We start from the raw sequence: 21,670 nt of genomic DNA, 5'->3' as shown, positions 1-21,670 counted from the left end.
TGCAATAATTGGCACAGGGTAGAAGAATCAGTGTAGCGGTTGGAAAAGAATATGATCCTGACTGATGCATTCAGGATGGATTGGAAAGGGAAGAGTGGGTGACTGATTAGTAGCGAGTTGCACTAGTCCAGACGAGAATGAATAAGAGAAACAGTAAGAGCTTTTGCAGAGTAAAAGTTAAGAAAAGGTCAAATTCTAGAGATGTTTTTGAGGTGTAGGTGACATGAGCGAGCAAGTGATTGGATGTAGTGATTGAAGGAACGATCTGAATCAAATGACACCAAGGCAGTGGGCATGTTGCCGGGGAGTAATGGTGGAACCACACACGGAAATAGCAATATAGGGCATAGGTAGGTTAGTGGAGGGAGAAAACACAAGGAGCTAAGTTTTTAACAGATTCAATTTTAGATATAGGAAAGACATAATGTTAGAGACAGAAAAAATAATCATTGGCATTTTGCAGTAATGCAGGGGTGTCATCAGTATATACAGTGCCTTGCGAAAGTATTCGGCTCCCTGGCTTCAAACATAAAGATACTAAATTTAAATTTTTGATGAAGAATCAACAAGTGGAACACAATTGTGAAGTTGAACGAAATTTATTGGTTATTTTAAATTTTTGTGGAAATTCAAAAATGGAAAAGTAGGGCGTGCAATATTATTCGGCCCTTTACTTTCAGTGCAGCAAACTCACCCAAGAAGGACATTGTGGATCTCTGAATGATCCAATGTTGTCCTAAATGCTTAATGATGATAAATATAATCCACCTGTGTGTAATCAAGTCTCCGTATAAATGCACCTGCTCTGTGATAGTCTCAGGGTTCTGTTTGAAGCACAGAGAGCATCATGAAGACCAAGGAACACAATAGGCAGGTCCGTGATACTGTTGTGGAGAAGTTTAAAGGTAGATTTGGATACAAAATGATTTCCAAAACTTTAAACATCCCAAGGAGCACTGTGCAAGCGATCATATTGAAATTGAAGGAGTATCATACCACTGAAAATCTACCAAGTCCCGGCCGTCCCTCTAAACTTTTATCTCAAACAAGAAGAAGACTGATCAGAGATGCAGCCAAGAGGCCCGTGATCACTCTAGATGAACTGCAGAGATCTACAGCTGAGGTGGGACAGCCTGTCCATAGGACAACAATCAGTTGTACACTGCACAAATATGGCCTTTATGGAAGAGTGGCAAGAAGAAAGCCATTTCTCAAAGATATCCATAAAAGGTGTTGTTTAAAGTTTGCAACAAGCCACCTGGGAGACACACCAAACATGTGGAAGAAGGTGCTCTGGTCAGATGAAACCAAAATCAAACTTTTTGGCAACAATGCCAAATGAAATGTTTGGTGTAAAGGCAACACAGCTCATAACCCTGAACACACCATCCCCACTCTCAAACATGGTGGTGGCAGCATCATGGTTTGGGCCTGCTTTTCTTCAGCAGGAACAGGGAAGGTGGTTAAAATTGATGGGAAGATGGATGGAGCCAAATACAGGACCATTCTTGAAGAAAACCTGTTGGAGTATGCAAAAGACCCGAGACAGGGACGGAGATTTGTCTTCCAACAAGACAATGATCCCAGACATGTAGCAAAATCTACAATGGAATGGTTCACAAATAAACGTATCCAGGTGTTAGAATGGCCAAGTCAAAGTCCAGACCTCAATCCAATCGAGAATCTGTGGAAAGAGCTGAAAACTGCTGTTCACAAAAAATCTCCATCAAACCTCACTGAGCTTGAGCTGTTTGCCAAGGAAGAATGGGCAATAATTTCAGTCTCTCGATGTACAAAACTGATAGAGACATATCCAAAGTGACTTGCAGCTGTAATTGCAGCAAAAGGTGGCACAGCAAAGTATTAAGTTAAAGGGGCCAAATATTATTGCACGCCCCACTTTTCAGTTTTTGAATTTCCATAAAAATTAAAAATAACCAATAAATTTCAATCAACTTGACAGTTGTGTCCCACTTGTTGTTGATTCTTCACCAAAAATTAACATTTGGTATCTTTATGTTTGAAGCATGATATGTGGGAAAAGGTTGAAAAGTTCCAGGGAGCCGAATACTTTCACATGACACTGTAGACGGCACTGAAAACTGAATCTACTGATTATTTATCCAGTAGGGGCAGTGTATAAGGAGAAAATGATGGGACCTATGACTGAACCTTGAGGAACCCCGCCAGTAAGGGAAAGAGGAGAGGAAGAAGAGGCAGCAAAAGATACAGTGAAAAAAAGGTCAGGGAGATGGAAGAGAAAAGTGTCCTTGAGGCTGATAGCGCAGGACATAGGAAAAAAGGGTTGATGATCCACAAACCCTTTTATGAGATCCAGAAGAATTAGCAGGGAGTAGTGACCATTAGATTTAGCTGTTAGTAGATCATTAGAGACTTTAGTAATGGCAGTTTCAGTAGAGTGTAAAGCGCGGAAACGAGACTGTAAAGGGTCAAGAAAAGAGTGATCAAAGAGAAAACGGTTTGAATGGGAGTAGATCAAGCGTTCCAGGGGTATAGGGATGAGGGAAGATAGGAGACAGTTCTGGTGGAGGGAAAGTTTTTTAAGTAATGGATGTGTGCTGGCGTTTTTAAATGAGGAAGAAAATATACCAGATGAGGGAGAGAGATTAAATATTTTAGTTAGGTGAGTGGTGACAGCGGGGGAAAGAGAAACAAGAAGATGTGACAGAATAGGGTCACTGATGCAGGTAGTAGGGCAAGAAGATATAAGGAGCTTGGTAACTTCTTTGTGACTGGTTCAAAAAAAGTAAATGAGCTAGATGCTGTGCAGGGGGAGGAGAATGCATAACGTTAGGGGATTGAGAGCAAATTTACAGTTGGATATAGTCAATTTTTTTTTTAATAATTGGCCAGATCATCAGCACTGAGGTTGGCGGTGGGAACGTGCACTCTTGGATTGAGGAGAGAGTGAAAAGTGTCAAAGAGTCCTTTATGATTATTGGATAGTGAGGTGATGTGGGGCTTGAAGTAGGTTTGTTTGGAGAGGTGAAGGGCGGAGTTGTATGTTTTAAGTATAAACTTATAATGGATGAAATCTTCGTCCAAATTGGATTTTCCCCAAAGACATTTGGCACATCAGAAGCACAGCTAAGAATACGTGTCTGCAATGTGTGCCAGCTTCATCCAGGCCACTTTGCAGTATTTCATTTTAATTTTTCAGTGCAGAATCAGGACATGAGAGGAAGGAGATTGGAGCCAATGATGACTGCAATGTGTTTGCAGCATGTTCCAGGGGTACCGCCATCTGTGCCAAATTGTTCTATGTGTAAAAGATGCAGCTTCATTCAGGGCACTATGCAGTGTTTCATTTTAATGTTTCAGTGCAGTCAGTACATGAGATGAAGGAGATTGGAGCCAATGACGACTGCAAATTCTTTTTGGGTGTTAATCGCACATATATTTCTATAAGTATGCAAAGTGTTGGTGTCCTGAGCGGTTGACAGTTCTTGCAGAGAATGAAAGAAGGTTGTGGTCAGACAGTGGGAGAGGGGAGTTAGTTAAGTCATACACTGAGCAGAGTCAGGAGAAGACCAGGTCCAGCATATTTCTATCTTCCTGCCTAAGAGAATTAGTAAGCTGTGAAAGGGGCAGGTAGGAAGGTATAGATAAAAGATGAGTGACAGATGGGGGAGAGCGGATTACCAATGGGGATGCTATAGTCCCCCAGGATGAGAGTGGAGATTTCACAGGGTAGAATGTTTGGAAGCCAGGTGGCAAAATGATCCAGGAACTGCTGGAAGGAGCCTGGAGGGCGATACAATGTAGTCTGTCGTGGATTTCACACAATTTCAAGTACAGTCATGTTAAAAAGGTGATATTTGGTTTAAAGCAAATTCAGCATGTCAATCAGAATTCTTAACTTTGTCCTACTTGATGTAAAACAAGAAAGAGCAGAGTCATCGTTCTGCATAGTGCAATCAATATTTGGCTACAGGGTAAAAGATTCATGCACAATGGGCACAATGAAGGCAATTCACTACTTATTTGAACATAATACATTTAGGACGTACACTAATAAACCAGTTGACTCCAGTTGCAATTTTAAAGTAATCAATATTTGCCCGTGGTCCACTGCTCACTACTAAATGCTGCTGGGCTCTCTTGTCACTCATACATGCATCTCATCCTTTGTTTGACAACATTTCCCAGCACCATGTGTAATAAACTGTAATGAAGACTTCCTAGATGCAACAATGTATCAATTTCAAAGCTATGGCAAGTGGATATCTGAATTGTGAAGATCAAAGTATTGCACTTTTGCAACATATTGTAATGTACGCAACTTAAAAGACTGAAAATAACATGTTGATTACATAATAAAATAAATAGAACATACTATACAGAGCATGCCGTGGTATCTGTCATTTTGTGCATGGAAATTATTGATCTATGAAAAATAACAACTGCAAATTATTAAATGAATATAATGATTTTCAGTTTTTGGTATGGTATTTAGAAAAAAAGATCATCTCTATTAAAACATTGTTAGAGGAATTTATCAAAATTAGTGGGAAAGTGGAGGAGTAATCCATGCCCAAGTTTTTAATAATCTCCTCCAATGTTTGTCTTGCTAAAGGAGTTTTTCAAGATTATATTTGAAGTGAATTTTGGGAAACACCCTTTATTTGCTTAAGCGTGGCTGTGCAATAATGGCTTGTCATAGCCTTGTGATGTCTATGGTCATCATACCACAAACTGTCGTTGTAAACAAAGGCCCGATTAGATGAACTATGAGATTCAATAGCAGAACAAGCTTTTTGCAATTCTCAAAATACATTTAAAAGTTCTTACCTTCAAACATTAAAGGGAACCTGTCAGCAGGTGTTAGTACCCCTAATTTATCTAATTTGTGTTAGGTCGCTGCAATGCAGATTAATTCTGTGCCTTTATTTTTCAACCCTTTATTCCATTTTTGATTCCAATTTTTATGTCAATGATCTGCAAGTGCAGAGGGCTTGGCAATGCACTTACAGCTCTCCTCCCTCTCTCCTAGCCCACTGCCATCCTCTGGTCCCTGAATGACAGGTCACTCTTGTCTGAGTGACATGCCACCCCTGCCAGAGACCTTGGGTAGGCTCTTTCGCACAGTTTGACTCTCAAAACATTATAAGGACTTAACTACGCTCTCAGTGCTCCAGAGAGGAAATAACAGCGCCTGGGAGACATGTCACTCAGGCAAGAGTGACCTGTCATTCGGAGACCAGAGGATGATGGTAAGTCGAGAATAAGGCTGTAAACATGTAAGCGCACAGCCAACTTTCAGCCAAATGAACCTATTGACAGTAACTTTGAGAAACTGTTGCCGTTTAGGAGTAAACATATTGCTGTACCAATTCAGTTTATGCAATTCATTTTTCAGCAATAGCTACATAACAAAAGTCACAGAGAAGGAGGTCAACAACTTCAGACTTCTCTTCACACCATCAGTCATGGATGGAAACAGTAGATTTAAAATACCACTAGAGTTTGCACCAAATACCTTAAAATTAGGTGTTAGCACAATCTCCTCTATAGAGCTAGTAGGTAGAGGCTGACAATGTAATGTATTTATTTCATCAACTCACATTCAAGGATTGGATATATAAAATATTCTACATGCTCCAGGCAATAAGGAACTGTTATCCAGAAAACGTCTTCAGCTTTAAGCCTTACATAGTGCCTAACAGAAGTCAGCACCTTATCTTGAATGAATGCTGAAGCTTCTTCAGAGCTGATAGCCATGGTCTACAAAAAAGAGGGCCTTCCTGAGCAGGATATCCAATTCTAATGGGCAACTATTTAATCATGTATAATAATAAAGATTTCTTTACTATAAAAGTATTTACATAGCAATACCGATAACAAAATTGTCTTATAAGCATCAGTTCACGAAGTGCAAAGAAAAATCTGCCACCGGGAAAGCTTCTATAAACTAATTAATGACCACACAACCTTTAAAGCAGAAATCAATTCAAAGACAAATGAGGCATGCTGAAATATTAAATAACGTTGATTAGGTACCAAAAACCCTATACTAATATGATTAAACCGAAGTGTTTCTTATAACAAAAAGAATAGAAAAGTAGGCCTTGTCCAGTTAAATGTTAAAGCCCCCACAGTCATTAAACTTTGTCCAGACTTTAAGCTGAAAATATAAGCTTCAACATGGAAAGCTTTTATGTGACTTTAGTGCTAATAATACAAGTCAGATGAAAGGAGATCAGTGGTAATAGCTTTCATTAACTAATAACACTAAAGTTCAGAGCTGTCAAGTTTTATGGTCTAATGAGTGAGACTTCAAGCCAATGTTGGAGCTTTAATTTCTTCAACAGAGTATGTGGAAATACACTGCTGTTTTAATTATTGATAAATGGCTTGGTGAAACTATCAACAAATGGATAACTACCCAGTGGGGCGTACCAAATACTATATGTACAAATCTTCTGAAAGAAATAGAAGTATCTGTCAAACTTCAATGTTCAAATTTTGGGATTTAAAGAAAACATGTTTTATTACTGTCATTCTATCTTAAAATTATTTTCTCATCACACAAAGGGAAGTCACATTGCTAAAAAAAAGGACTTAAAAAGTAGATGGTTGATAGTTCATTTGGACCTTAGCTTTTACTTGTGATTTACCCATTCACATGTATTTTTTGGTGTGGCCATTAAAGGGAACCTGTCACCCCAAAAATCGAAGGTGAGCTAAGCCCACCAGCATCAGGGGCTTATCTACAGCATTTTGTAATGCTGTAGATAAGCCCCCGATATATCCTGAAAGATGAGAAAGAGAGGTTAGATTATTACTCACCCAGGGGCGGTCCCAGTCCGGTTCTGGTCCGATGGGCGTCGCGGTCCGGTCCAGGGCCTCCAATCTTCTTACGATGACGTCCTCTTCTTCTATTCATGCTGTGGCTCCAGCGCAGGCGTACTTTGTCTGCCCTGTTGAGTGTAGAGCAAAGTACTGCAGTGCGCAGGCACCGGGCCTCTCTGACCTTCCCCTGCAGTACTTTGCTCTGCCCTCAACAGGGCAAAGTATGCCTGCGCCGGAGCCGCAACGTGAATACAAGAAGAGGACGTAATCGTAAGAAGATGGGAGGCCCCGGACCGGACCGCGACGCCCATCGGACCAGAACTGGGCCGGGACCGCCCCTGGGTGAGTATAATCTAACCTCTTTTTCTCATCTTCCAAGATACATCGGGGGCTTATCTACAGCATTCCAGAATGCTGTAGATAAGCCCCTGATGCTGGTGGGCTTAGCTCACCTTCAATTTTGGGGGTGAAAGGTTCCCTTTAATAAGACCCGTATTAGTCTTCAGTATGGCAGCCATTCCCTTTGAGACATGAGTGAGGGTTTCTGCTGCATCTCCAGTCCTTTGAGCTCATCATAAATCAAGACAGTGAGGTAGAAACTCTGGCTACTGCTGAACTCATATGGCGCTGACTTGATTTATGGTGATCTCAAAGAGCTGGAAACACGGCAGAATAGAAACGCTCACTCCTGATGAAACAGGCAAATAAGTGTTTTACCTCACTGAAAGAATCATCTGCGATCGCCGCTGCAGTCTAATGCGGCGGTCCGAAGCGTCTCCCTCGGTGGCTGCAGCGCACCGGCTCCCGGTGTACTCAAGTACAATTGGAGCTATGACCGCTGGATCAGAGCAACATCAGCAGCATAAACAGGTCATGTGATCACGCTGCTGATGCCATTCGCTGAAAACACCAAAGATGGGGGGAGGGAGGAGATTTAGTGTAACTAAGCTAGGTGTTTTTTATTGCTAGCGGGTATTTACTGTGCGTGGGGGGTATTTACTTTGTGTGGGGAGGTATTTACTGTGTGTGTGAGTATTTAATGTGTGGGGGGTGTATTTATTGTGTGTGGATGTATTTACTGTGGGTGGGGGAGATTTACTTTGACGGGCTGTGAGAGATTTACTGTGATGGGGTATTTAGTGTAATGGGGCTGTGAGAGATTTAGTGTAATGGGGGATGATTTGAGGACACAAGTTGGAGAGCAAACAAAGGGACAGGGGCAGAAACAATATGGGGAGCAGGAGAAATTTGAAGATACAATATGAGGAGGAAGGGTGAGATGGGGCATGCATGAGAGGATGGGTGCAGACACAATATTGTGAGTTACGGTATGGGTACGGACACAGTATGAGGAACAAAGGGAAAATGTATGCGGACACAGTATGGGGAGCGAGGGTGATGGGTGCTAACTCAGTATGGGGAGTCAGAGGGATGTGTTAAGAGGCAATATGGCAAGTGAGAGGGTAAATGTATGGGGAGGTTGGAGGAAGCATGTGATGAGAGGGGAATTGTACAAGAGACACTATAGGGGAAGAAAAGTATGAGTGGGCACAGAATAGAGACTGAGTGGTGTGAGGGGTAGCATGGGGGAACAGTGCAAGGGCACAGCCAAGAGGGGGCAGTATATCAAGGAGGGGGCATAGTATGTATAGAGACTGGGCCCCTATAGGGGGAACCCAGTGTGAAGAGGGGGCCCAGTATGGAAGGCATGTACCATAAGAGGGACAGTGTGTGGGTTATATTTTGTGCAGGAAATATAGTGAAGAGCAATTATTTATTCAGGGGCCCAGCATAGATCAGATATTTTTATTCAGGAGCATTATAGTGACATTAGTATCTTTAAGGGTATTATGTGGGGATGTGCTGCACAAGGCCTGAGAAGATGGAAGTCTGCAGAGACGAGCTGTGGATGAGAAAACTCATCATGGCGTCTGGACAAGATGAAGAAAACAAAGAGAATGACTCCAGAAACAACGTCATCTATTAGGTACCTAGATATAAAAAAAAAATTTTTGTGATACTAAGTCCCATGTTTTTATTTATGTTAAGAGCATTAAAGAGGTTGTATAAGTCTAATGAAGTCTTCCAAAGACATACTGAAAGGGAATTTAGATTGTGAGCTCCAACGGGGACAGTGATGATAATGTGTGTAATCTGTAAAGCACTGCGGAATATGTTAGCGCTATATAAAAATAAAGATTACTATTACTACTATGAAGAGTCTGGTCTATGTGACTGTAGACTTCTGAATTCTCACAGTGCACACTGCACATTGTCAGGATTCTCTAATGCCAGCGATTTGCATACATGTGGTTGTGTGCTGACTGGACATGAGTGGCCTCACTCAATGAAAACGAATAGAGCGAGGCCAGACACGTCTAGTTGGAATGTGGCCAGAAGTATAAAAATCACATTCTTGTGCAAGGGAGAATCCTAAAAGAGTGCTGTGCATGCACTGTGAGAATTCAAAAGCCTGCAGCCACCTATAGTGACTGCACATTTTTCCCCTCAAATGTAGAACCCTATAATTCTAAAATGAAGCCCTGCAGCACGCCAATGCTAACGGTGTATAACATGCTCACTGTCAGCATTCATCACATGATTTCTTCACTCGTATGCGATTTTCATACTTAAAAGTCAAGTGACATCTAGCTTTTCTTCCTGCTTTTCTCAGTTTCTCACTGAACATTCAATTAGGGCATGCAGGTTGTCGGCACGTGGCCAAATGTGCAAATTGCATATGTGTTGTGGGGGGAACCAAACTGAATTCTTGCCCCGGGTGCCAGATACACCTCTGGATGTGGTAGGATCAGACCATGTCCCTGAACTGTCTAACGCGGACGTTACACAGTGCACAGCAGGAACACATTTATTTGGTTAGCTTAAAGCAGGAACATTGTGTTTTTTTAACACATCTAATTTTGAAACTTATTTCTATTCCTAAATCTATTAATTACTTGTTTGTGGGGTAAATCTTTACTACGCGTTTACATGAACATTGGCGACATTAAGTGATGTCCAAACAGCAACACTTTTTGGTGAACGGCATTACCTTAATAGGTTGTTTACACACAAAAACAGCTCTTAATTATGTGTACTGAACATTCTGTAATATATTATTCAGGGCACATAGACTGCCATTGTTCTTGACAACACGCGTCCAGTAATGCGCTGAGAGAAACACGATCTTTTGTGTAGCACAAAAGATAATTTTACCAGACGACCAATCGTTCTCCTTGTTTGTTGGGTGATCGGCATCCTGCTTAGAGTGCCCCAATTGTTCACGCTAATCTTCAAGTGTAGTTGGACTCTTATTCCTCAAAGACAGATTTCAAACTGCAATTTTGTAGAGAAACTGAAAAATAACCTAAACTAAGTTAATGACATGTAAAATCTCAGAATACGCTTAAAGTTCCCATACACATGAAACTAATGTCGGCTGAACCTGCTGACATCAATGGGTTCAGCCACCGGCCCATTGTGTATTGGGGCCCAGACAATTGATTGTCAGGGGTTTAAGGATCCTGCATGACCAATTTAGAACTGTTGATTATTTCCTTCTCCCAGAGATAAGCCACCGCAGCTCTTTCATAGAGAACACAGGCGTCCTCTGTCAAACAAGCACTCTAGTACATAGCACAGTAGACCAAGATAGCTGTCGGCCGATGCATCATTCGACTTACAGCCATCTAATGTGTATATTGGTCTTTACAAATTGTTTCTTATACATTGTAACTACATAGATTTGGGTAATAATTTTACTATTCTAGATATTGCTAACAAATATTTAGTAAGATTATGACTACCGTATATAGATGCTTTATCCCCTGGACATAATAATTGTCTGTTTCTCAATTGGATTTTGATCCCCAAATCATAGAGTGTACCTGTCACTATAGGTGATATTTAGGTATAAGCAAGTATCAAATATTTTAATTGTTACCTATATTTGTATGAGTTTCCCTCCCTGCAGGGTTAATGCAGGGTATAGACTAGCTATTATGATGTCTGCTATACACTGCACACACAGATATGATGGATTCCTGCTGTGTTATCTTGTTGTAGCACATGTTCATCATAGGGAACATTACACAGCAATACTGAGCAGTATAGCTGTGAACCGACCACTCGAGCAAGATAAAACACGTACTAAACAAGGGATGTCAAACTCAAATCCACATAGGGCTTAAGGTAAAAAGCTTGGACAAAGTTACAGACTAACCTTTAAATAAAAAAAAAAAGTTCCTACAATTGAGAAAGTTTTTCCTCATTATCAAATATAATGATGAGTTTTTTAATATGGAAACAAACTTAAAGGGGTTGTTACTCGAACAAAGTACATTTTAAATAATAGATCTTAGATTAAAATATTAGAATAATACAATTTGTTATATACGAACAGCAAAAAGCTTATGGCCCAATGACCTAATTTAAATTTACTGTATAATATAGATAATAAAGTATAATGCCACAAAAGTGCCTTCCTACACACGCACGGTATGATGACCCTACTGTAATCCCCTTATTCCCTCCATCAAATAATAGTGACCCCTTCACAGTATGATTCTCCAACTGTAATCCCCACACAGCCCTCTATACAGTATAATTGCCACAAAAAGTGCTCCATACAATATAATGGGCCCACATATTCCCCCATACAGTATAACAGGGCCCTGCATGGTCTTTTTTACATTATAGTGGTCCCACATAGTGCTCCATACAGTATAATGGGCCCCATATAGTGCTCCATACAGTATAATTGGCCCCACATAGTACTCCATACAGTATAATGGCCGCACATAGTGATCTATACAGTATAATGGCCCCACATAGTGCTCCATACAGTATAATGGCCCTATACAGTGATCTATACAGTATAATGGCCCCATATAGTGCTCCATACAGTATAATGGGCCCCAGATATTCTCTGGAAAAGCGTAATGGCTCCATAACCCTCCAAAATAAATTCTGTGCTTTCAAATCCAAATGCCCCCTCCCTTCCGAGCCCCACAGTGTACCTAAACCACAAATTGGCATTTCTGAAACGATAAGAGCCCGACCAACTTATGGGTGCATGACCCCAGAAATAGGGGATGACATAACGTACAGATGACTGCAACATACTGGTCACTACAGCGTACTGGTCACTACAACGATAGTTTGCAATTTTCACTCAGCAACATTCATTGCTGCTTGTTTCTGAAAAATACCAATGGAGTCAAAATCAGCACTACACCTGTAGATAAATTGCCAAAGTGGTATAATGTCCAAAATGGGGTCACTTGTGGGGGGATTCTGCTCTTCTAGCAATTAAGGGCTCTGTATATGGAGTTCGCAAACTCTTCTAGGAAAATCTGCGCTCCAGGAGGCAAATAGCGCTCCATTCCTCATGAGTCTCTCCGTATGGCTAAGTAGTACTGCACAGCCATATATGGAGGTATTGCCACGTTCAGTAGAAATTGTGGGTCAAATTTTGGTGCCATTTTGCCTACTTCTGGGGCTAAAACTAAAGTTTGATGGTAAAAATGTAGTTATTTTTTCTTCACTGCTCAATGGTATAAAATTATGCGACACACCTGTGGGGTCAATATGATCACTGCACCCCTAGATGAATTTATTGAGAGGTTTAGTTTGTAAAAAGGGGTCACATATGGGTGGGGTTTTGCTGTTTTAGCACCTCATGGGCTCTCCCAGTGGGTCATGGCACTTGCAAACCGTAACAGTAAAATCTGGCGCTTCTTGACTTCTGAGCTTTGCACTGTGCCTGAAAAATATTTTGCGATTATATATAGGGTATTGGCGCACTCAGGAAACAATGGACCTTAGTTTGTTGTAAAAATATTTCCTATTAGACTTTAGAAAAATGTAAAACTTGGGGCTAAAATGACATTTTTGTGAAGACAATGTGATTTTATTATTTTCCCAGCTCAACATTATAAACTTCTGTGAATCACCTGGGTGTTCAAGGTGCTTACCATGCAACTAAATAAATTCCTTCAGGGGTCTAGTTTCCAAAATGGAGTCATTTGTGGGGGGTTTCCAATGTTTTGACACATCAGGGGATCTTCAAATTGGACATAACATCCGCTAATGATTCCAAGAAATTTTACATTCAAAAAGTCAAATGACGCTCCACCCCTTCCAAGCCCTGCCATGCAACCAACCAGTAGTTTTCTCTCTCATATGGGGCATCTGCGTACCTAGGAGAAATTGCACCATAAAATTTGTAGTGCAATTTCTCCTGTTACCTTTATGAAAATTCAAAATTTGAGGCTAAAATAACATTTTGTGAGGAAAATGTGATTTTATTCTTTATTATTTTCACGGCCACATGAACTTTATTTGGAGGAGGTGCACAGGCAGCTTAGGGGCCAGAGGTTCTACCGTAAACTTCCATCTGACCCCACACTGGACTGTTTTCTGCAAAACTCAGAGCTCTAATTGATAGAGCCTTTGATTTGGGTATCATCAACAACAATGAATTGAAATTTATATGGGTTCAAACATCCAGTTATTTCTACATTTTACATGCTTCCTAAGGTGCATAAAGACCTCATCAAACCTCTGGGTCTCCCCATCATCGCCAAGATTGGTAGTCTCTTTCAGAAGGCCTGTATCTACGTTGACCAATTTTTACAACCCATCGTCAAGCAGCTGCCATCATTTGTCTGGGATTCATCACATTTTATTAATATTTGTTGTGAAATCACTCTTCCCTATGAGGCACTATTAGTGACTTGTGATGTTGAGTCATTAACTCAAACATCAATCAAGAGGATGGTATGAGAGCTATTTTGTTTTTCTTTGACCAGCAATGTAATTTGAACAGAATGCATGATTCCTTTGTTATCGACCTCTTGAATTTTGTTCTTAAACATAACTACTTTTTGTTTGACAGATCTTTTTATTTACAGAAATCTGGAGTCGCCATGGGGGCCCGTTGTACCCTGGCATTCGCCAACCTATTTTTTGGTTGGTGGGAATCTATCATTGTGTATCCCTCTAGATGGTTCAGAGAGAAGGTGGGTTATTGGCAATGCCTTATAGACGACATTTTCTTTGTTTGGTCTGGTACACAGGAAGAATGCCTTTAATTCTTGAATTTCCTCAATAGGAACTCCATTAATATATTTTTGACTTATACCGTCTCTTCTGTTTCAGTGACCTTTTTGGACTTGAATATCATTGTGAAAGAGGGTTCCCTTCTGTATAGCAAACACACTGCTGCAAACAGCCTTCTTGAATATCAAGGAAAATGTGATCTAATTATTTTCACGACACAACGTTATAAACTTCTGTGAAGCACCGGGGGGTTCAAGATGCTCACCATGCATATGAATATATTTCTTGAGGGGTTTAGTTTCCAAAATGGCGTCACTTGTGGGGGTTTCCACTGTTTAGGCACATCAGGGGCTCTCCAAATGGGACATGATGTTCGCTAATGATTACAGGAAATATTACATTCAAAAAGTCAAATGACACTCCTTCCCTTCTGAGCCCTGCCGTGCGCCCAAATAGTAGTTTTCTCTCATATTGGGTATCGGCATACTTTGGGAAGGTAAAGTGGCTAAAGGGGGCCTATCACTATAAAAACGCAGTCCAATCTGCAAGCACCATGTTATGAAGCAGGGGAAGCTGAGTAAACTGATATATGGTTTTAATGAAAAAGATTCAGTGTGATCTGTGATTTAATCATTTAAACATCTGCTCCTTCTGGGATTTTCAGATCAGTGGGTGGTGCGATTAGTGATTGACAGCTTTCTTTGTATAAATGTGCATGCAGAAATCGCTGTCAGTCACCGAAGTTTCCTCCAGCCCACTATGTGTTGACAGAGGTGCTGAAAGGCAGTGCTTCCTTTTTTTTCCCCCCTCTGCACTAGTTTAGGCACAATTTTTAATAAACCAGTAAGAGGTTTAAAAAGACAGCATTCCTGAGTCATCCTACGTATCCAGTTGGTCATTTGTGGTCGATGGTAAAAAAAAAAGTCCAATCCACTGAACTTTCAAGATGTAAAGGATTTGGTGGTAAAATCTTGATGGCATGAACGGCATCGATACAATATATGAAGGTGGTTTTTAGTGTTACAACTGATTGCTATAAATCAATTAAAACTTAGGTTAACTTTTGCTTTAAGGTATTACTTTAATTCAAGTTCGCTATTATTTTCTAATGTGAAGCAGTTGTATCAACTCAAATCTTTTCCATGCCCAGTTCATTTGTCACAGCACTGGACCTTAGATTAATTTAAAATAGTGATGAGAAGAGCTAAAGGCTGTGAGCTGTAATCTGTCACTGCACTGTCTGCACTAGTCCTGCGCCAGCCATGATTTGTCTGATAAACAAGACTATTCACTGAATTCTGACCATAACTTGTATATATCCAGCAATGTCAAGGTTTTTCTGTCCTGGCTATAAGAAGTAAATCCAGGATATACAAGTTACAGTCTTTTAGAAGAAAGTCACAGATACATTATAGAGTATGTACTGTTAATACACAAGAGGCTTTAGTTTAAATAAGAGAACACACAATAAAAGAAAGACAAAGAACATTTTTTATTAACCATTTTCATTCTTAACTTTTTTAAGAGGCTAAGCTCTTCATTCTAGTATACATAGAATTGTAAAGTGCTGCGGAACATGTTGGCGCTATATACATAAAAATTATTATTATTACATAAAATGTTACTTAAACTACACAAAAAGAGCCCCCAATAGCAATGAGCGAGCGTGCTAGGATAAGGTGTGCTCGAGCCGCCACGGCTGCATGTTTCACGGCTGTCCGACACCCGCAACACATGCAGGGATTGTGCACTGTAACATTAGAAAACACTGTCCGTTGTTTGTTATTTTACAAAACTACTACTTACTAAGATATATCTCTGAGGCAGTAATGTACATTGCCTATGTTCATGTTACACAACAGAGGCTATGGCTTAGAAATCACCTTTGTCCCAAGGTGAGATACAGTAGATTAAGCTGAAAGCAAGTACATTTATGTCATCTCAAGAGGGTGAAACATTTTTTAAATGAGAAATACAGCTAAATCGCCAAAATCACAACAAAGCAAGGTGATTAAGAGTGACATCTTTAAAAGGTCACCTACGCTGAATTTAAACTATCCATTTTGTAAAAACGTTAAATAAAAATAAGAAAATGAGCATTTTAATGAGAGGTGACTTGCGGGAAAAATGAGTAATACACATAATTAAGAAAGGACATTTATGTATAATCACTTTGTTTTGGCAAACATTTGGACGAGTGGCAAGAAAAAAAAAGGACATTAAAAAAATCAACTAACTCACTTTACTTTAAAATGCTGGCACTTGTATAATAATAAAACCAACTACGGTAATCTAAACGCACCACAATTCTAAAAAAAGTCAACCATGTGAGGCATGATATTTACGAAAGATAATTTTCATACTTTTACCCTAAGCAAGCATTATTTTTTAGAAATTAAAGATACTCTATTACGAAGTTTACTTGGTGCAGAATTAAAGGGAACCTGACAGCTGACACATGCTGCTCGATCCACAGGCTGCAAGTATCCAGACACTGGCTGCATGATTTCAGCCATATAAACTCAACTCTCAAACACTGCAGCGTTTCAGCTAAAAACATAGTGGACAGGTGGGTCCCCGGGACCTTCTCCCAGGACACTGCCAGTGACTGATAAGCCTCCTTGCGTGCACATATAAGGTGTGATCTGTCACTCAAGGAGAGTATGGGGACCTGCTTGTCCGACTAGTCTCCCATGCGGCACAGTTCCTGGCGGCTATTAAACTGTGGTTTTCTCTGAAATGCCACAGAGTTAAACATGTACGGGCATGCTGTGTATACAACTATCCAATGCCCAATAAGTATCATGGAGAAGTCAATGCTAATTAAAAGGACAAATGCAACTTATCTGTTGGGCTTCAGGTGATTGCCTTGATGACGTCTGGCATTTTTCCACATCCAATGTCAAATTCAGCATACAGGATGACGGCACATCTTTCTTTAAAGTTTATATGCCACATTTCTGAACATGGCTTACTTTAGTAATAGGCTGCATTGACAGCTACCTTTCAAAATGTCTGTAAAACACTGCCATGTTTCTCAAAAAATTTGGCACAAACCATGATTCAACAGCAAAATGTAAAAATATCATAAAACAACTTCTTTTTCCCTTTACTTATTTTAATTGCTGCATGTGCGGAATACAACTATAGAGTTTGGTAACGTTTGTAATTAGAACAACTTACCAGCTGAACAAGTAAACTGATTAAATCTGTTAGAGGTTTATTCACAATGAGAAGCTCTTCGGCTGTGTGAGTGTCTCCATCTTGCCCAGTCTTCTGAGCCTAGAAAATAAAAGTACAGTATATTTCTGGAATTACTGTCATGTTTTCAGCATCTTGAGAACATTCACACTGAATATTTTGGAGCATAGAAGTGTAAAGCAAAATGTGTCATAAGTAATTTTCACCTGCTAATAAAAAAAAAAAAATTGGACAGATAAAAAAAAGAACACAGAATGTGTAAATCACACCAAGGTAGAATGTTTTAGGCGAAGTGAAAACAGTATATTTATTTCTCCTTTGTAATGCTTTGGATTTAATTAGGTATAGTTTACTTTATACTATAGATGGACAAATGACGAACTCTAAAGCTGAAAGTGAGTCTCATCCATAATTCTGTTCTTATTAAGTTCTTAAAGGGATATTCAAACATTATGATTGCCTATTTGTACCTTGATTGTTACAAATTTAATAGCAAAGAAAAAAAAGAAAAAAATAAGTCCGCACCAACAGCACGCTAAAAATCATCACATACTGATCACAGCTGGCATTGCGTTATTTTGCCAATAGCGGAATCCGGGTGCTCATTCAGATAAAAAGTCCAAACAAGTATACTGGTATTCAAGAAGAAGAGCACTCACCGTAGACATTATAAAATGCTGTTGATAAGCCCTGAAAGGCAGTGGCCGCATCTTACAGCGGCAAAATCTGCTGTTAGGTTCCCTTTAAATAGAAGAAGTTTGGGAACACCAGATGTTTTCCAAGACCTGGCCTTCCAGCCAAGCTGAGCAATCGTGGGAGAAGAGCCTTGGTGAGAGAGGTAAAGAAGAACCCCAAGATTACTGTGGCTGAGCTCCAGAGATGCAGTAGGAAGACGGGAGAAAGTTCTACAAAGTCAACCATCACTTCAGCCCTTCACCAGTTGGGCTGTAACAACCCTGACGGCATCACAGCAAGACCTTCCATCCCCCACCTGCCTGATACATCAACTTACTCACCCTGTGCCATGCTGTGAGATCTGTCTGCTGCCGGCTCCATGCCGTGTGCTTCATGGCAGCTTGCTCTGTGTACACTTCCTGGCTGTGTGCATAGGGGGGCGGCGCTGCCAAATCCGGATTCTTATTGAGACAGTGTGCATCTCCCTACAGTGTCCCTGGCCAATTGCCTAGAGGCCTCTGATACTTAAGGCTTCCTCAACCATTGGAGGACGCCTGAGCAAACTATTTCCCTCAGTTAAAATTTGCTACTGAGCTGCCAGGTCGTGTTCTGTCTCTGTGGGCTGCAATATGCAGGCCTTTATCTGTGTTCTGTTTGATTATTCGTGTCCGTTCCTGTCTGTACTCTGGTCTATGTCCGTTCCTGTTATTTCTTTATTTGTTTGCCATTCCCACTCTGCTGTGTGTACCTCTGCCTTATCTCTGCTCTGTTTGCCACTACCAGTGGCCCTGCACCTCTTTGCTCTGCTTGCCACAATCAGTGGCTTTGCACCTCTCTGCCGTATTCGCCACTACCCGTGGCTCTGTGCTTCCCTGCTTTGCTCGCCACAATCTATGGCTCTGTGCTTCTCTGCTTTGCTCGCCACAACCTGTGGCTCTCTGCCTCCTGGCTTTTGGCTTTGCCTCCTGCGGTTCTGGCTCTTGGCATTGCCTCCTGCGGCTCTGCTCTTGGCTCCGCCTCCAACATCTCTGCTCTTGGCTCTGCCCCAGTGTCTCCGCTCTTCGCTCCTTCTCCAGCGTCTCTGCCACCAGCGTCTCTGCTCTTGGCTCCACCTCCAGTGGCCCCGTCCTTAGCTCCGCCTTCTTCTCTGCCTTCTCCGTCTCTGCTCTTAGCTCCGCCTTCCTCTTCTCTGCTCTTAGTGCTGTCTTCTTCTCTGCTCTTAGCTGCATTTCTGTTCTTAGCTCTGCCTCCTGCGTTTCTGTTCTTGGCTTCGCCTCCTGCTCTGAACTCTGCCTCCTGTCGTTCTGCTTTGCTTCCGCTCTTGCGGTCTTGCTCTATCTCCGTTCTGCAAGTTGCCGCACAGGCCTCTACCTGTTCCTTTATATTCACCAGTCCAAACAGGTCCCTACCTTTTCCCATATACCCTCCAGTCTGAACAGGTTCTTACCTGTTTCCATACACCCGCCTGTATAAAAGTTCCTACCAGAGTATCAGCCCTGTCCGTTTGACTTGCCATAGTGCCAGCTGTGCCCGCCTGCCTGTGTCTCCATCAAGCCCGCCTGCCCGTCGGGGCCTCTGCCGTACCCATCCACCAGCCAGTGTCACAGCCGTGCCTGCCTGTGTCATGTCCCCCGGTGGGATCAGCATCCACAGCCAGACACCACCGTGGAGTGGTACCTGGTAGCTACCTGCCGCACAAGTCTGACCTCACCATCAGAGGCTCCAGCAAACATCTAGGAAGCTACTTAGTTACGCCCCTTCCAGGGTATTCTGGTCAGGCCACACCCCCCGAAGCCCACGCCAACCAGTCTGGGCACGAGCGTTACATGGGCCTTTATGGCAGTGTGGCCCGACAGAAGCCTCTCCTCAGTGCAAGACATATGAAAGCCCGCATAGAGTTTGCTAAAAAAAAAAACACATGAAGGACTCCAAGACTATGATAAATAAGATTCTCTAGTCTGATGAGACAAAGATAGACCTTTTGGTGATAATTCTAAGTGGTATGTGTGGTGAAAACTAGGCACAGCTCATCAGCTGCCCAATACAATCCCAACAGGGAAACATGGTGGTGGCTCAATCATGCTATGGGGGTGTTTTTCAGCTGCAGAGACAGGAAGACTGGTTGTCATTGAAGGAAACATAATTGCAGCCAAGAACAGAAATATCCTAGATGAAAACCTCTTCCAGAGTGCTCTGGACCTCAGACTTGGCCGAAGGTTCACCTTCCAACAAGATAATGACCCTAAACACACAGCTAAAATAACAAAGGAGTGGCTTCAGAACAACTCTGTGACCATTCTTGACTGGCCCAGCCAGAGACCTGACCTAAACCCATCTGAGCATCTCTGGAGAGACCTGAAAATGGCTGTCCACCAATGTTCACCATCCAACCTAACGGAACTGAAGAGGATCTGCAAGGAAGAATGGCCAGGTATCCCCAAATCTAGGTGTGATAAACTTGTTGCATCATTCCCAAGAAGACTGTACTAGCTCAAGGGCTGTACTAGCTCAAAAGGGTGCTTCTACTCAATACTGAGCAAAGGGTCTGAATACTTATGACTACGTGATATTTAAATTTTTATTTTTTAATAAATGTGCAAAATTTACTACATTTCTGTTTTTTTTAAGTCAAGATGGAGAGCAGAGTTTACACTAATGAGAAAAAAGAACTTTTTTTGAATTTACCAAATGGCTGCAATGAAACAAAGAGTGAAAAATTTTAATGGGTATGAATACTTTCTGTACCCACTGTATATCTCATATAGGTGTTCCCTGGAAATTTCTACATGTAAAATATAAATTGCCACAAACACTGGAAAATAACATGATTTCTCAGTTATCATCTAATTAATGAAGAAAAAATTAAATACAAAATACATTTATTTCCTGGAGAACTATCTTGTTATAACTATCTTTTTTCACCTGTTTGTCTATGGCCTTACTAAATACGTACACAGAAAATTCTTATAGAAAACAAATGGACTAAAACATGATGATTAAGAAAGGATGGGACAAAATTATACCTTTTGATTTTCATAACTGAGAGAACGCAACACAAATTCATTAACATGAAAAGTCACAATATCCATCCAGGTTTTATCTATTTACTACAAAAGTACAAAATAATTTCCACTGGTGACAGAGCAGATGTCTAGGTGAGAACCCAATTCTGTCCATACGCTGTTAATACATTTTGTCACGTTCTTGCGGATAAGAATACCGAAGCTATAAACTTGCACATTTATTTTTGAGTCTCCCTCTATACTAAATATACTGGTGAATTGCATGCATTTTCCTATACCTGAATGACCACTCGCACTACACCAGAAGTGTATTTTAGAAGGCAACGCAGGACGTCAAGCAGAGACAGTAGCTGTGCATTAGCAGCTTTCAGACGACTTTTGTCATTGTCCAGATACAACGCTGCTGTTTCCACAATCAAGTTTGAAACATGATGGACCAACCCTGCACATGAAAAACATACATTAAAGTTAACAAAAAAGGTAATATAGCAATTAATCATATCAAAGCTATTCACTAAAAAGGACATAAAATCCAAAACACATCAGATAAAAATGCAGCCATACTTACCAATACCTGGACACACTATTAATGCAGTGCAGGATGCAGCAGGCGCCCATGAAATAGATTAAAGATTCTTTTACACTCCTAACAAATATTACTATTCTGAACAAGCATAATGTTGAATTCCAGTAGAAGACTATAAAAAAGTAACTATTTAAAGGAGTTGTCTGGTCTTTTGATGGAAGTCTGCAGTCCTCCTAAGTGACTGCAGACTTCTGAATCCTTACAGAGTGTGCACCGCATGCCATCAGGATTCTCCGGTGAAGAGACGTTGAGAGGGGGCGATTGCATGACCGTAAGTATGCTATCTGCATACATGCGGTCATGTGCCAAC

The 21,670-nt window shown here is 41.0% G+C and overlaps 1 protein-coding gene across 4 annotated transcripts in view; it reads right to left on the bottom strand.

Moving 5' to 3' along the window:
• Positions 1-21,670, bottom strand: part of ULK4 (unc-51 like kinase 4) — a 941,213-nt gene that overhangs the window by 301,978 nt on the left and 617,565 nt on the right. For all 4 annotated transcript variants that reach the window (XM_069730129.1, XM_069730128.1, XM_069730126.1 and 1 more), the window contains exons 33-34: positions 21,053-21,216; positions 17,059-17,157 (exon numbers count right to left, since the gene is read on the bottom strand). In XM_069730129.1, coding sequence (XP_069586230.1) covers positions 17,059-17,157; positions 21,053-21,216 — 263 coding nt within the window. The remainder of the gene's footprint in view (positions 1-17,058; positions 17,158-21,052; positions 21,217-21,670) is intronic.

Source organism: Ranitomeya imitator, chromosome 6 (genome assembly GCF_032444005.1).
Source record: "Ranitomeya imitator isolate aRanImi1 chromosome 6, aRanImi1.pri, whole genome shotgun sequence".
NCBI lineage: Eukaryota > Metazoa > Chordata > Amphibia > Anura > Dendrobatidae > Ranitomeya > Ranitomeya imitator.
This window is presented reverse-complemented; position numbering and strand designations above follow the sequence as displayed.